Source organism: Enhydra lutris, unplaced genomic scaffold, assembly GCF_002288905.1.
Source record: "Enhydra lutris kenyoni isolate GAN:26980312 unplaced genomic scaffold, ASM228890v2 scaffoldscaffold85, whole genome shotgun sequence".
NCBI lineage: Eukaryota > Metazoa > Chordata > Mammalia > Carnivora > Mustelidae > Enhydra > Enhydra lutris.
This window is the reverse complement of record NW_019154169.1, coordinates 8,462,412-8,479,178: the sequence shown is the minus strand read 5'-3', so window position 1 is coordinate 8,479,178 and position 16,767 is coordinate 8,462,412. Positions and strand designations below refer to the sequence as shown.

Below are 16,767 nucleotides of genomic sequence, written 5' to 3'. Positions count from 1 at the left end.
TTGAAGGCAGAGGCTTAACTCACTGAGCCACCCAGGTGCCCCTAACTTTTTTTTTTTTTTACCCCAGGTGGTTGTGAGGAGACACTGAGCTGTGTATACTCAGTGCCTGGCACCATAGGCCTTCAACAGGAGTTACCGAATGGCCAGTGGAATCAGGGAGAACTTGTTTTCGAATCCCAGTGAAGTCACTTGGTGGATGTGGCATTTGACAAACGACTGCACCTCGATGAGTCGGTTTTTTTTTCATCGATTAAAATGGGGCTAATAATAGTCCTCCCTCCTGAGGAGGTAGTGAGGTGTCAGCAGGAGGCCTGGCTCCGGTCCTGGTTCATGATCAGTGCTTGGTATGTGACATGTTGTTTTTCTGTGTGACACATTGAAGAGTCGCCATGCCTTGCTCTTTCAGAGCTGCTGGTGGTGTTGTCTTTGTCCAGTGGCAAAATCCAGAAGGCAGAGTAGATCTTAGGAGTCCAGTACAGGGGCAGAGTGATGTCTGTGGTCTTGTTTATCAACAAGAGACGCAACAGCAGCCAGAGAAGGTCAGCATGAGCCCCACTTGGAGGCAGAGGGGAGAGTCCCACATCTGGGGACTTCGGGAAAGCTTCCCAAAGCCGGTGACAGCCAAACAGAGTGAAGGAGAGCTTGCCAGGAGGACAGGATAAGAAAGCATTCCAGGCACAGGTGAGCTTCTTTGGAAAACCGGGAGGCAGGCAAAGCTCCTAGGTGTCAGCTAAGACGGGAGGCCTGGGAGGTGAGACTAGCCAACACTTCCACACTCTTAGGGGGTATGGCCACTGCCTCAGGTGTTCTGAGCATAAAAGTTCATTGGGTGTTCCAGCCCTCCTTTGAGGGAAGTAACATCTGTGCGGTCCTGACTTCCAGATGGGGACACCAGACCCGACTGGTGAAGTAGCTTGCAGAGACCATGTGGCTAGGAAGTGGTAGAGCCAGATATGAACCCCGAGGTCTGGTTCCAGAGTCCTTACTGTCATACCATCTCTGTTGTACCATTAGAATGGAAGCAGGGAGCGGCAGATTGTGTATGAAGGTGAGCAGAAAGGGACTAATGCATCCTGTGGAGCAAGCCGAGGAGGGATGATGGAGAGGGATCAGAATTGGGGGCCCCAGGGGGGCGCCTGGGTGGCTCTGTTGGTTAAGCGTCTGCCTTCGGCTCAGGTCATGATCTCAGGGTCCTGGGGCTCCCTGCTCGGTGGGGAGTCTCCTTGTCCCTCTGGCTCCCCTCCCCCACTATCATGCTCTCTCTCTCTCTCTCTCAAATAAATAAAATCTAAAAAAAAAAGAATCAGAGGCCAGAGTGCATAGAAGGGAGCAGAGTGAAGGAAGAGCGCAGAGGGCTTAGAGGAGAGGGCGGGACTAGAGAAGAGCAGGACGGCTGAGTGGGCCAAGTGGCCCTGGAGGCAGATGGAGGTGAATCATCAGGCAAGGAAGTTTTTCCCTTTAGTTTCCTTTCTTTTCTTTCTCTTTTCTTTTCTTCCTTCCTTACTTCTTTTTTTCTTTTCCTTCCTTCCTTCCTGATTTTATTTATTTGACAGAGAGAGTGAGAGCACAAGCAGAGGGAGCACAGAGGGAGAGGGAGAAGCAGGCTCCCCACTGAGCAGGGAGCCCAGCTCGGGACTTGATCCCAGGACCCTGGGACCATGACCTGAGCTGGAGACAGACGCTTAACTGACTGAACCACCCAGATGCCCAGTAACGTTCAGGGGAAAGTCCCCATTGGTGCTAATATGTCCTGAACAGCTTTCTGGCACCTGCTCATCTTACCTAAGCAGGCATTGGTTTTCCATTTCTCCTACCAGGCTCCTCATGGTGTAGTGGCCCACCTCTCTGCCCTCAGCTCCTCCTGCTCTCCTCCCCCTGTCTCCCCACCTCCCGCTGTCCCCTCACTCACTGTACTGTAGTCACCTTGGCTCCGTGCTGTCCCGCCTCTATGCCCAATGGGCTCCTGGCTCAGGACACTGGACTTGCTGTACCTTCTCCTGGAACACTCTTCCTCTGTGAAACCACAGGGCTCACTCCTCCGCCTCCTTTGGGGTCTCCAAATGTGCTTTAGAGCAGTCTCTCCTCTTCAGCCTGTTTGGAATCACGACCCCCTCCCTCCCTCCCTCGCCAGGCCCTCCCTGTGTTCTGGGTGACACTGAGGGCTTTCTGGCTCACCAAATCATGATCCATTTTGCTTGTTTACTCTCTCATCCTTCCTCCTCTGTCCCCACCTAGATGCTACCCTCTGTATTTTTTTTTTTAAAGATTTTATTTATTTATTTGACAGAGATCACAAGTACGCAGAGGCAGGCAGAGAGAGGGGGAAGCAGGCTCCCCGGTGAGCAGGGAGCCTGATTCGGGGCTTGATCCCAGGACCCTGAGATCATGACCTGAGCGGAAGGCAGAGGCTTTAACCCGCTGAGCCATGCAGGCGCCCCTGTATTTTTGTTCACGGCAGTATCTTTAGCTCCTAGAATAGTGCCTCGCACCTTGTAGGTTGTCAGTAAATAATTTATGAATGGATGACTAATGGGTATTTATGGTTAAAGTATTGAGTGAGGATCTGCATGGTGTGTCGTAGGGGAAGATGTCTTTTTTTTCCTCTCTCACTCTCTTATCCCAGCCAGAAACTTCTGAGGTGTGCGGGGATGGAGCTGTGGACATTTGCTGTCACTGGGTCTCGTCCCAGGCAGCAGCGGGAGCTGTGGTGGCAGCACTGTCCCAGGCTGACTTCCTGCCAGCTGTTCAGGCTATTCCTGGGCTGTGAGCCCCCAGGCACTCTCCTCTGGCCCGCAGGCAGGCAGGCAGGCAGGCAGGCAGGCAGGCAGGCAACGAGGGAAACACACTCACAGCCTGTGGCGACTCATGGGCCTTCTCCCGCTGTTCTCTCTTCCAGGCTCTTGGGAGCGGCACCAGGGCCCGGGGAGACAATGGTCTCAGTGACTATGGGTGAGTCTGTGGCCTTCTCTCCGGGGGTCCCCCTCCCCACTGCCCTTTCTGAGGTATGACCTTGGGGAGGGGAGCCGAGGTGGGGGAGGGAGAGCCAGGTCACTGGCAGGAACAGCTGTTCTCCTAGCACTGTGGAGGTGGGGCTGCGGCCTGCCCAGGGCCTAGCCACTCTTGTATCTTGGCCTCCCAACGGCACAGTCTAGCCTTAAAGAACTTGTGATGTGAAACCCAGCAGAGCCTCAGTTTTCTCACGTGTAAAATGGAGATACTCACAGGCCTTACGTCCTGGGATGTTGTAAGGATTAAGGAGGTTAGTGCATGTCAGACTTTGGGCACACTTCTGACAAATGTCAGCCATTAGGATTCTCGTAAGCCTCATCACTATCTTCTCTTTCAGCTATGCACTCTGGGGTTGCCAAAGCTCTGAGGTTAGTGGGTAGCTTGTACCACTTTTGAGATTTGTACATATAGAGAAGTACATAAGACATCTTTATGTGGTCATGGGAGCGATGAGAGAAGGTAAACGTCAGACTGCATCTTTATGATTCCATTTCTATGAAGCACAGGGACAGGCAGGACGAGTCCATGCTGTGGGAAAGTGGCAGTGGCCCTCAAAAAACAGAGTGATGTCACTACATAGGGAATGTGGTGGTGGTGGGGGGGTGCCTGTGGGATGTTGGAAATGTTTTATTTCTTGATCTGGGGGCTGGTTCCGTGCATGTGTTGGTTTTTGAACGTTACCGACTTACGTGTGCTTTGTGTGTATGTAAGTTATAGTTCAATACAAAGGTTTAAAAAAAAAAAAAAAAGCAACCCCCCCCCCCCCCCCCCGCAACCATTTAGGTCAAGAAATAAAGTATTGCCAGCCTCCCTGAGGGCCCACCCCGGTCACGACCCTCTACCTCCTCCAGGGGGAATGAACCATGATTTTGGGATCATTTTTCCTTGCCCTTTTTTTTTTTTTAAAGATTTTATTTATTTATTTGATAGAAGACACAGCGAGAGAGGGAACACAAGCAAGGGGAATGGGAGAGGGAGAAGCAGGCTTCCCGCTGAGCAGGGAGCCTGATGCGAGGCCAGATCCCAGGACCCTGAGATCATGACCTGAACCGAAGGCAGACGCTTAACGACTGAGCCACCCAGGCACCCCTCTCCTTGCCTTTTGTACTTGTATACAAGTAGGCAGAAAATATTCCTATGCCTGAGGGTTTGGTTGTGAGCTTAGGTGAACTAAATGTCCTGTGTTCTCTTGCTCCATGCGAGGGCCAGGAATCCTCTCCATGTCTTTCCTTTGAGCCGCTGTGTAGTATTTCCTGCCCCTGCTTCTGTCTGTGGATCCCACGTTGCTTCTGGGTTGGGGCTGTTAACAGACGAGCTGCTGTGAATATTCCAGTGTGTGTCTCCTGCTGTGTCCTGAGTCCAAGACACATTTTGTGTCCCCTCTGACTCTTTCTGGAATGGGGGCGCTCCTGACCATTTACTTGGCAGCGTATTTTTTTTTTTTCTCAAGATTTTATTTATTTGACAGAGAGAGAGAAATCACAAGTAGGCAGAGAGGCAGGCAGAGAGAGAGGGGGAAGCAGGCTCCCCGCAGAGCAGAGAGCCCGATGCGGGGCTCGATCCCAGGACCCTGAGACCATGACCCGACCCGAAGGCAGAGGCTGAGCCCACTGAGCCACCCGGGCGCCCCACTTGGCAGCGTATTTTCCTCTTTAGTAGGACATGAAATGACGACAAGGGCCCGATGTGGGGATGTTCTCAGTTCCTTGACTTTGCTTCAGGCAGCTAGCCCCCCGCAAGTGATGTGGCCCCTTTTCCCTCCTTAGTAACAGCGTGATTGAGATGCAGTTCACATTTTATACAATAAAGTGTACAATACAGTGGTTTTATACTGCGTTCGGAGTTCTACAGCCATTAGCACAATCAGTTTCAAAACCTTTTCATCACTTCCCGCAAAGCACCCATACCCATTAACTAATCGTCACTCTCTTTTGCCTGTCCCCCCCATCCCCCCCGAGCAACCACTGATTGCTTTCTGTCTCTCTAGATCTCTATAGATGTTTACCTATTCTGGACATTTCATATAAGTGGAATCATTATGTGGTTTTTTTTTTAACAGATGAAGTTGCCTGCTTATGGCTGATGGAACCCAGGGCCCCATGCCTGGGCAGGTGGATAGTGCCTGTATGAGGCAGAAAAAAGCCCCCTGTCCCCTGGGCCTGTGGCAGAAGTGCTTAGGGCATGATCTTCACCGGCTACAGTGCTGGGGAGACGGGCCTGTGGCTAGGTAGGCAGAAGGGTGGTCCCAGGCCTGCGCCCGAGCCCTGAAGTCACCTTCAGAAGAAACCAGAGTCTCTTTCCCCACTCTGTGCCTCAGTGGTCTTATAAGCAAAATGGGCATAGCACTAGCAAATTTCATATTTTGATTGTTGGGGTTTCATGCTATATACAATGAGAAAGAAAAGTTTCGCCAGTGAAACCCTTGATTGTGAGGTGGCTCTTAGTTTCAGAGATGTTAAAATGTGAAAAGGAAGTTCTCAGAATCACTGATCTTATCTAACAGCCATTGGCCAGACCAGGGTGAATTTGAAGGTCACACCCAAGAGGCTAAAACAGAGAAGTTTAGAAACAATAAAGCTCGGTGGGTGGGTGTGTCCTTGCTCTGGGCCTTGGGCTCGGTAGTGGTGGCAGAGTAAAATAAATAGCAGCAGCGGCGACGAGTTGAGGTTGTCCCCTGGGCCAGGTGCCACTTCATGTCCTTTATGGGGACTCTGCGCAGTGATCCAAGGATGTACGCCTTATCACTAGAATGTGAGCTCGGTGAGGGCGGGGGCGTTGTCTTGTGCAGTGGAATCCACCTGCCTAGAACGGGACCTGCCAAGTCCTCGGTAAATCCTTCCTGAGTGTCATCCTAAAATTTCCGGACAAGGAAACGGAGACCCCAAGCGTTAACTTCCCGTAGGCCCTTAGCCAGGAGCTGGCAGAGTCAGAATTTGAACCCAGGCGCCAAAGCCTATGCTTGCTGCTTCTGTGGTGAGGAGTGGGCTTGCTGACGCTTGTAGGCCCGCTCTGTGTCCCTTCTTTCCCTTCACCTGTGGATCCTGTCACCCTCAGCAGCTGGGCCTAACGATGGGGACCAGGCCGGAGAACCTAGAGCCCCAGCTTCCTGAACTTGGGCATTGGCTGTGTGTGAAGATGATCATGGGGCCTCGCGGCTCAGGGCAGAGCTGTGACCAGAAGGGTCAGACAGAAGCACGTGGGCTTCATGGCCTCAGTCTCCTCCTTGGCAGAGGGAGGGAGGCCTAATGCTGCGAGCTGCTCGCAGGGTTGTGGGCAGGCTGAGTTCCACTGTCCGAGGGAAACCCTTGGCGGGGGCCTGGCATGCAGTGAGCATTTAATCTGTGGGAGCTGCTGCTCTTGTGGTTTTGCAGCTGCTCTTCTCTGGAGGGAATAATGGGAATAACGAGCCCTGTCCATCCCCCAGCCACTTCCGAGTGGATCCAGTTCTTTAAGGAAGCCGGCATTCCTCCGGGGCCTGCTGTCAATTACGCGGTGATGTTTGTGGATAATAGGTAAGGGGGCCTAGGGGACAGAGCGCAACTTGGCGAGAGGAGGGGAGAGGAAGGGAGGAGGCGGAGGGGGTGAGACGGGAGCTGGCTAGCCCATCTGTCCTGGCCTGCTTGTGGCCTCACTGCTGACTCTCCCCCACAGGATCCAGAAGAGCATGCTGCTGGATCTCAACAAAGAGATCATGAATGAGCTGGGTGTGACTGTGGTGGGCGACATCATTGCCATCCTCAAGCACGCCAAGGTGGTGCACCGCCAGGTGGGTGTGCTGCCCAGCCCCCTGATCTCTGGGTTTACGGTGCGGTGTGGGGGGCCTGTACCAGAGCCAGCAGGAGGCTTGGAAGCAAAAGCTGGCAGACCCGAGTTCCAAGGCTGGTTGTACCATTTGCTGTGTGACATTGGGCATGTTGCCTAACCTCTCTGAGCCTTTCTTTTTCCACTGGTAGAATGCAGATAGGTAGACCTATCTCACAGGGTGGTTGTAAGCATTAAGTTAAAGAAAGCCCAGTATAAAAAGCCCCCAGTGTAAATAGTGGGGCCTTGGTAGAGGCTCTCTTACCATTACTAGTTCTCATCTTCCTCATGATAATCAGCTTTAGCAGGGCTCTTCTCTATCCCCAGGACAGGAGCTCCCCCTGGGGGACTCAGGCGGTCACCGGGCCAACAACATGGTTATTCCATTCTTGGCCCCTCCACTTACAGTGACCTTAGACAAGTGAAGATCACTCCTCCCCCCACAGTCTCTCTGAAACAGGCTTTTCACACTGCACTGCTGCGTAGGGGAGCAGTGGCCACCTACCAGATAGCGTGTGGGGCACTGAGCACCAGACCTGGAATGAAGAGCTCATTGAATCTTTAGCAGACACTCACCAGGCCTTACCATAGCCTGCCATTCCCTGTCTCCATTCTTTATACATTTTATTTTATTATGATTTTTTAAAAGATTTTATTTATGGGGCGCCTGGGTGGCTCAGTGGGTTAAGCCGCTGCCTTCGGCTCAGGTCATGATCCCAGGTCCTGGGTTCAAGCCCCACATCGGGCTTTCTGCTCAGTGGGGAGCCTGCTTCCTCCTCTCTCTCTGCCTGCCTCTCTGCCTACTTGTGATTTCTCTCTGTCAAATAAATAAATAAAATCTTTAAAACAAAAAAAAAAAAAGATTTTATTTATTTGACAGAGAGAGATCACAAGTAGGCAGAAAGGCAGGCAGGGAGAAAGGAGGAAGCAGGCTCCCTGATGAGCAGAGAGCCCTATGCGGGGCTCGATCCCAGGACCCCGAGGTCATGACCCGAGCTAAAGGCAGAGGCTTTAACCCACTGAGCCACTCAGGCGCCTCCCCATATCCTCTTTCTGCTCCGCGATACCACCTTGCTTTTGTGTCTCCGAACCTCTCCTTTAGTCTCCGTGAATCTGTGACCGTTCCACAGTCTTCCCAGGTGACTGATGACCTTGACAGTTGTGAAGAGTCCCGGTCAGGTGTTTCGCAGAGCATCTCTCAGTTTGGGTCTGTCCTCTGCCTTCTCGTGGTGAGGAGTGAAATGTACTGAAATCTCTTCTCTAACAGCTTGGGCTCTCATCCTCCCAGTGTTGCTCAGGTTTCTTTTCTCCTACCTTGTGCCCTCGTCCCTGTGGTAACCCAGACACCTGTTTGGCTCTTCTCCCCCCCCCCCCCAACAGGACATGTGCAAAGCTGCCACTGAGTCCGTGCCCTGCAGCCCCAGCCCCCTCCCTGGTGAGATCCGCCGAGGTGCCTCTAGCGGTGAGTCCCACCTACCTAGAGTTCCTTCCCTTTATCCCTACACTTTAGCTCTAAAGGGGACACACCCGGAGTCTGCAGGGGTGAAACAAGGCCAGCAGAGGTTCTCTCGGCCGCCGATTTTCACTGGTGGCAGTTCTGTTCTGTAAAGTCACTGCGAACACTGAATGAGCGAGTGCCGGGTCGTTGCTCCCAGAAGAAATACAAGGTTAGGCTCCTGCAAGCCTCTGCTTACAACACTTTTGTCAACCAATCAACACAGACCTTACTTTATGTATGTTTCTGTAAAGACGTTTCATTTGTCATATGTTGCTGATGCGTTCACATCGAGCTCGTGGCCAGCACCTCTGTAATGCGTGCCTGGACAAAGCTAATCTAACACAAATATTTTCTCCATAAGGAACATCACTTGGGAATACTAGAAAGCACTTCGCCACTCTATTTGGGGGCCATTTTAATTTATTTTTTTAAAGATTTTATTTATTCGACAGACAGAGATCACAGGTAGGCAGAGAGGCAGGCAGAGAGAAAGAGAAGGAGAAGCAGACTGCCCGCTGAGCAGAGAGCCCGATGTGGGGCTCAATCCCAGAACCCTGGAATCATGACCTGAGCTGAAGGCAGAGGCTTTAACCCACTGAGCCACCCAGGCTCCCTTGGGGGCCATTTTAAACAGCAAAAACACTAACACAGTTTTGGTTTTGGAGTTACAAATCAATCTTAGCGAAGAGGCAAATTTGCAAATAGGGAATCCCTGAATGGTGAGAACGGACAGTATTTACACATTTGGGTTTTTTTTCAGCAGTGTGATACCTTTTTAAAGAAGAATAAACTTTAAAAATTTAATATGCATATTAGCCTTTGCTGCTTAACGAGCCCCAAACTGGTTTCAGGCACAGACTTTTATTTCTCATGATTTTATGTCCTGGCCAGTCTCTTCTGCTCTGGGCCAGCTCAGTGGATCTCAGTGGTCACCTAGCAGGTTGGTGGAGGCTGGGTGATCTAGCATGGCCTCACTCACATTTCTGGTGGTTGGCTTGATGTCATCTGGGCCCACAGAGGTGACCGGGCCACACGTCCCTCGTATTCTTGCAGGCGTGCCCGGGCTCGTCCACATGGGGCCAATCGCAGGGTGCCCTAGAGCAGCAGGAGAGGGCGGGCCCCAGTGTGCAGAGCACCTCTTAAGGTTCTGCTTGTGTAACACTTGCTGTTGTCCCATTGGCCAAAGCTCGTCACGTGGCTAAGCCCGGTATCGGTGTGGGCAGTGCCAGCCAAGGGCACGGACAGAGGAAGGCTGAACAAATTGGGGTTCTTTGCTGCGACAGTCTGCCTGAACTTACGTATGATCATGAAGGTACAGCTGAATCACTTTGCACAGACGCAGCAGCCGTGTAACCAGCAGCATTCAAATCCAGAAACAAAAACCTGACCAGCGTCACTCCCCCCTCTCCAGGGCACCCATTACCCTGATGCCTCACAGCAGAGATGGTCTGTTTTTGTTAGTCTTTTTTGCTAGTCTGTTAAGTGTACATAACTGAAGTCAGACAGTATGTATTTTTTTTATAGCCTTCTGAATGCCTTCGTTTAAAACAAATTTAAAAAATTAAAACTAACAGAGGCACCTGTTGGTGTCTCAGTGGGTTAAGCCTCTGCCTTTGGCTCAGGTCGTGATCTCAGGGTCCTGAGATCGAGCCCCACATCAGGCTCTCTGCTCAGCGGGGAGCCTGCTAACCTCTCTCTCTCTCTCTACCTGCCTCTCTGCCTACTTGTGATCTCTTTCTGTCAAATAAATAAATAAAATCTTTAAAAAAAATTAAAACCAACAAAAATACTAGTGGAGAAAATAGGCAGTCGGGAGGAGTAGGAGAAGCAGACAGAGAGGGAAAGGGAGTGTGGAAGAATGTCCCAGAACAGCATTCTTGGTACACTCACTTGTATACACTTTAGAATATATGCTTTTGAATATATGTGTCTGTATCGGTGCGTGTCTGACATCAAACTACGGCTTAGAGTCATTAGGGCAAAGACAGAGTTGTTTTTCTTACACCCAAATGGCGCTTACCTGTCATGAGGAAACATCATATCCCTTATCCCTTTCAAGCAAGACGTTTCCCTCTGGGTACATTGCACGAGGCAGAGCCTCTCTACTGTTTACTTTCTTTTTTTTTTTTTTTTAAATTTTTTTTTTTTTAAAGATTTTATTTGTCCATTCGACAGAGAGATCACAAGTAGGCAGAGAGGCAGGCAGAGAGAGAGAGGAGGAAACAGGCTTCCTGCTGAGCAGAGAGCCCGATGCGGGGCTCGATCCCAGGACTCTGAGATCATGACCTGAGCCGAAGGCAGCGGCCTAACCCACTGAGCCACCCAGGCGCCCCAATAATTCTGTTTACTTTCTATCGCAGACCATCCCAGTCATCCTGGGAGGTTCTGCCCAGCTCACCAGAAAGCCACCCTATCTGGCTTCAGAGCTGCCTGAAGAAAAGTCTTGGAAAAATTGTGGAAGCGTATATACCCATCATTATCAGGGGAGTGAGCAGGGCTGGAAACTGACTGTTTTTCCCCGGTAGGGGGAAGGAGGAGGCCTGATCAGGAAGGGCCAATCCCCAGACTTCAGAAAGATCCAGTTCTTTTTCTTCTTCTTTTTTTTTTAATTTAAATTTAATTAGCCAACTTACGGTACATCATTAGTTTCAGATGTAGGGTTCAATAACTTGCCGGTTTCACATAACACCCAGGGCTCGTCACAGCACTTGGGGCAGGCTCCGGTTCTTGACCTGGGTGGTGGGTATGTGGGAGTTGACTTTCTGTTAAGTGGTCTGTGTGGGTTTGATATTTTTTTTCTTGTATGCTGTAGTTATAATTTCAAAACCAAGCAAGCAACATATAATTGTGTAATGCATCGAAAGTCAAGGTGGGGGACTTCATTAGGTTTTGAGAGGCAGCACACAGCAGAAAAAGGGAAGGCTTTGGGGGTGGGTAGGCTAGAATACCAAAACCTGAAAGCTGGTGGAGGTGGGAGTGGGGAGCACCGGGCCTATGGGGTGAGCCGGGCAGCATGAAGCTCTTCCCCAAGAGCTTTTGAGATCCGGGCCCTAAAACCAGGAACACTGCGCTGGAGATAAGACCCTCGTCCTTCCCGTGCTGGGGCCAGCCCTCCTGTCTGCATGCTGTAGCTCTCCCCTACTCTGCAGAAGACCGGGGCCTCCAGAGACCTCATCCCCAGAGGGAGGTCACCGCATGTCTTCCCGCTGCCCAGCTGTAGCTGGACTCACCATGGCCCAGGGGCCTGGTGGAGGAACCCCTCCCGGAGTCTGGAGTCCCCGCTTCCTCACCTATAAAATGGGCTTGTAGTAGATCCTGTTGGAATTTTCCATGAGAGGGTTCATTTTTTCTAGTAGATGTTTATTGAGGACCTGTGATGCACCAGGAACTGTCACAGCCCCTGGGGATACGGAAATAAACAGGCCTTGTCTCCTGGTGGGGCCTGCATACTCAAGGGAGAGCCCCCCAGGAGACATCCGTGTCATTTAGTGTCAAGCAGTACTTAGGGTTATGAGGCAAAAGCAAGCCTAGCGCAGGGTCGGGCTGGTGGAGTGGTCCAGGAAGCTTTCTCTGGGGAGGTGCCCTCGGAGAGGAGACCTGAGTGAAGAGCCAGAGCGAGCTGGTTGGTCCTCGGGGAACCGCATGCCCAGTCGAGGGAACAGCATGTGCTAGGAACAGGTGCACGCTTGCTGGGTGAGTAATATCCCCAGACCAGCTTAGCTGAAGTGGAGCCGGGAGAGGAGCTTGGGAGAGTGTGACAGGAACCAGTCTGGTCTAGGGCCTTAGGAAAGGCCCTCACGCAGTGAGGGGTGGGCCCGCTCCTGGTTAGACTGGCCAACCCCCGTCGTGGCTGTGCAGCCCCAGCATGACTCCAGCTGCCCCTTCCCCATTCAGTCCCAAGGTTTGCCTTCACCATTCTGGCCTCCATCCCCGGGCCCTCGGCATGACTGGACTCTCTCCTTTCCGCCCTGTAGCTGCCTCTCGAATGATCGCCAACAGCCTGAACCGCGACTCCCCACCTGGCACTCCCCCCAGGCGGCCGGACACCAGCACCTCCAAGATCTCGGTCACTGTGTCCAACAAGATGGCAGCAAAGAGTGCCAAGGCTGCCGGTGAGGGGACGTGGGCAGATGGTGGGAGGAGCTGGGGGTGAGGGTGGGTTGGCGGATGGTCTTCGGAGGTCACGTGCCCAAGGTCACAAGGTGCTTTGAAGACCACAGCGTGTCCAGAGAGTTCAGGCTTTGTCAAGCCCCTGCGCCTCTGTGGGCCTTGCTTTCCCAGTCTGTAGAATGGGGACAGTGGGAAGCTCTTGAGACCGTGTACCTACCGGTGCGGTGTGCTGCGGTTCTCAGTGGTCAGTTCTGTCGTTTTTGATTTTTTGTTTATTTTGTATTGTGGAAAGAACACTTAACGTTGACATTACCATCTTCATAAAGGCTCAAGTGTTCAGTACAGCGCTGTGGATTACAGGGGCCTCAGTCTGTTTTCACAGATGCTCACCGAGGCCCACACTGGTGCCAGGCCCTGTGCTCGGTGCAGGGGTCAGAGGTCCAGAAGGCACCGTTTCCTCTCAGCAACCAGGAGGATCCTCCTTCCAGACCTTTGACCTGATCCTCTCACCCTGGGCTAGAACTCTCCAGAGCTTTCCACTGTCCCAGTAATAAAGTCATCTACCTGCATGGCCTTATAGGCTCTGTATAATGTGACTCCTTCTCTGGCATGTCTTCCCCTGGCTCCCTCCCTCGGGTCCCTTCCAGGCTCCTTCCCGTCGTGGGCCCTTGCCCTGATGTTCCCTTCTCCCAGCACACTCTTCCACCAAAGACTTTCTGTGCTTGGCCTCTGTTCCTCTTTCAGGTCTCAGCTTGAAAGCTGGGAATAGGACACCAGCCTTTGGGCTTCCAAGCCCTCCTCCTGTGTGCCCCACTGCTCTGCCTTTGTTGGACCCACCCCCACAGCAAAGATCTTGGCACAAGTGGAAACCGAGGCCCAGAGAAGGAGCTTGGTTATTCTTAGGCCTGGCGCCATCACACCCTGTGCCCCCTGCACTTCCTCCCCGTCTTTGGCCTTTTTGATTTGTGTGTCATGAGCAAGAAAGTTAAGATTAATTTCTTTTTTTTTTTTTAAATATTTGTTTACTTATTTATTTATTTGACAGAGATCACAAGTAGGCAGAGAGGCAGCAGAGAGAGAGAGGGGGAAGCAGGCTCCCTGCTGAGCAGAGAGCCCTATGTGGGGCTTGATCCTAGGACCCCGGGATCATGACCTGAGCTGAAGGCAGAAGCTTTAACTCACTGAGCCACCCAGGCACCCCCAAGATTAATTTCTAAAGTATTGAAAAGATGGTGAGCCTGGGAGTCACCAGCTCAAATGTGTTGAGGGGATTCATTTGTTTTTTTAAATCTAACTGAGTTATAATTTACTTACGTACGGTGCACAAATTGTAAGTGTACAGTTTAGTTAATTGATTAATTGATTAATTTTAAAGATTTTATTTATTTGACAGAGAGAGATACAGCGAGAGAGGGAACACAAGCAGGGGAGTGGGAGAGAGAGAAGCAGGCTTCCTGCCAAGCAGAGAGCCAGATGTGGGGCTTGATCCCAGGACCCTGAGATCATGATCTGAGCCGAAGGCAGACGTTTAATGACTGAGCCACCCAGGCGCCCCCAGTTTGATTAATGTAAAAAAAAAAATGATTACACCCATGAAAGCTCTACCTAGATGGAGCTCTTGAACCATTCCATCAGCCAGCAGTTTCCCCCTTCCCAGCTAGGCTGGGAGGTCAGCCTATTGGGGGCAGGGACAGAGCCACAGGGAGCCCTGAGAGGCCAGCCACCATGTAGGGATTCTGAGCGCCACTGGCAACCCTGTTGTGCCTAGACTCCTGAATCTCTTGGTGGTTCAAAGTCTGCAGTGGTTGGGAAGATAAGGGATTGCAGTCATTTGAACACATGGAGATGAGGGACACATTTGTGCCCTTCGCAGGGTGTCCAGCCCCTAACCCAGGAGCACATTCTATCCCAGCAGATGCTCACCATCCCCCTTCTCCCCATCAGCCCTGGCCCGGCGGGAGGAGGAGAGCCTGGCTGTTCCCACCAAGCGGCGCCGGGTCACTGCTGAGATGGAGGGGAAGTACATTATCAACATGCCCAAAGGCACCACCCCCCGGACCCGCAAGATCCTGGAGCAGCAGCAGGCAGCGAAAGGTATCGACCTGGCAGGGGTGCCCTTTGGCGTCGAGACTGCATTTCCCTTCATTGCGTGGTGCGGGGTTGGTCAGGCCCTGCGGGCACTGGCCGAGAGGCAGGCTCTAGTGAGATCCAGAGGGCAGGTGCCCGAAGCGTAGGAACCGTCATGAGCCAGAGGAGCCTGGTTGAGGTTCCTTCCATAGCTGGGGTACAGAGGGGGTCTTCCCCACAGGGTTCCTTTTAGAATAGTGTTTGTGTCTTCATGGAAAAACACTCATATGGTGCAGAAGAACATACAGTACCGCCGGACTCTGTCCCCTCAGTTCCATAGCCCAGGCCATCGTTACCCTACCCAGACCAGTGTGAGCTTGCCCGCGTGTGTTTGTACATAGACCCATATAGGTAGTTTGTTTTAAACCACAAATAGCATCATTTTGTAGGTATTGTTGTAGAACTTTTTTTTTTTTTTTTTAAGGAATTTTTTGTTGTTGCGGGGAGAGACAGAGAGAGCATGAGTAGGGGTTGGGGGTGCGGAGAGAGGGAGAAGCAGGGAGCCTGATGGCGGGGTTAATCCCACGACCCTGGGATCATGACCTGAGCTGAAGGCAGATGCTTAACTGACTGACCCACTCAGGCTTTAACTCTTTTTAATGATCATTTAGTAGTTGCAAAATATTTGTATATCGTGATTTAATAAACATTCTTTCAGTGGTCATTTGGGTTGGGATGTAGGGATAGGGCTTATCACCAGTCAGTAGGCTCTCAGAGGCCCATGACCCCCAAAAGAGTGAAGGGAACAAGTAAGGATTAAGAACCCTTCCCACACATACACACGTTTCGAACTTGTACAGCCTCAAGGAGCCCAAGAGTCAATTTCAGTGGATTTCGCACTAGCCAGAGACGTGTGGGTCACTGTTAGCCAGGGCGTAGACAAAGAGCCTGTGCCCGCCTGGACCAGAGCTGCCCGGGCCTGGACTGGCCGTGTCTGCCCTCCCTTGTCTGCACCATGCGTGACGCTTGGCCAGGCCTGGGCTCCGTGCGCGGCTCAGCAGGTGCTGGCTGAGGGCTCACTTCCCTCTCAGGTCTCCAGAGGACATCCGTGTTTGACCGCCTCGGTGCCGAGACCAAGGCAGACACGACGACGGGGAATAAAGTGAGTTGGGAATGGGGAAACCACCTAAGGTTCTCTAATTGTCTTCCTTGCGGGTGTCAATCCCACATCTAACCCCTCATCCTCCCTGCACCGTCTCACCCACCCGGACAGCCTCAGTTCCCTTCTTTGCACCTCGACTTCTCTCCTCATTTCCAGTGCCTGGGGTCTGGCCAACTCATGCCTGCTGCCCTTGGGCCGCTCCCACTTCCGTGTCCCAGACTGGCCTTGGCATCTTTCCCCTGGAGGGACTCCCATCTCAGGCCCTGTCTCAGGGATGCCCCGGTGCCCCTGTTCCAGGCCGGCTTCAGTGAAGGCTCTGTCTGTCGTCCCTGATCTGCCACCTCCCCCCATTTCCTGCCCTTCCCCCACAGCAGCAGTGTGTGCCCACGTCCACGACAGGCCTCCTGCCCCCGCATCAGATGCTTCTCAGCGCGGTCAGGATGAATGCCACCCTCCTTGCCTTGGCCTGCAGGCCCCTGGGATGGTGTGTGGTTAGGAGCCCACAGCCTGAACCCTGCCCGGTGTGAATCCAGCTCTGCCACTCCCTGGCTGCATGGCCTTGGCCATGTCACTTAAGCTTCTTGTACCTCGGTTTCCTTATCTGTCTCATACCCACCTCATTGTGAGGATGAGCTGAGCTGCACTGCACGGGGCTGGGGCGTCTGATGCGTGGTTAGGCATGCTCTAGGTGTCCCCTTCCGTGAACTGCACCTGGTCTCCCGGCTGCGTTTCCTGCCTCTCCATCCCTTGCTCACCAGGGCTTACCTGACCTTTATCACCTCCTAGAATCTTAATCGCGAGCATGATAGTAACAGTCGGGCTCTCGTGGCTAGAAGATGCAGCCATGTGAAGAGCTTACTTAGCACAGAGTGAGCGCTCCATACTTAGGATTCTTATTCCTGCCTTGGGGGCTTGGCCCTTGCTCTTTTCTTGGCCCACTCATTCCCACTCATCCGTGAGGGCCCGGCTTACACATCAGCACCTCGGACAAGGTGTCCCTGAACTCCTGGAGGAGGCAAGGCTTCCCGGTCTCCTTGCCAGCACTCCCATCTCTTCCAGACAGCGCATCGCTGTCGTAATTAGGGAGTTGTTTGTGTGATTTCCACGGCCAGGTCTGTCT

At 52.4% G+C, this 16,767-nt stretch overlaps 1 protein-coding gene across 6 annotated transcripts in view; it reads left to right on the top strand.

The window, feature by feature from the left end:
- LOC111161375 (chromosome unknown C19orf47 homolog) overlaps positions 1–16,767 on the top strand; it is a 34,554-nt gene that overhangs the window by 1,846 nt on the left and 15,941 nt on the right. For 3 of the 6 annotated variants that reach the window (XM_022524989.1, XM_022524993.1, XM_022524990.1), the window contains exons 2-9: positions 68–344; positions 2,897–2,949; positions 6,434–6,521; positions 6,661–6,775; positions 8,191–8,272; positions 12,283–12,420; positions 14,363–14,512; positions 15,577–15,647. In XM_022524989.1, coding sequence (XP_022380697.1) covers positions 256–344; positions 2,897–2,949; positions 6,434–6,521; positions 6,661–6,775; positions 8,191–8,272; positions 12,283–12,420; positions 14,363–14,512; positions 15,577–15,647 — 786 coding nt within the window. In that variant the 5' untranslated portion in view covers positions 68–255. The remainder of the gene's footprint in view (positions 1–67; positions 345–2,896; positions 2,950–6,433; positions 6,522–6,660; positions 6,776–8,190; positions 8,273–12,282; positions 12,421–14,362; positions 14,513–15,576; positions 15,648–16,767) is intronic. The other 3 variants (XM_022524994.1, XM_022524995.1, XM_022524992.1) reach the window with 2 other exon arrangements.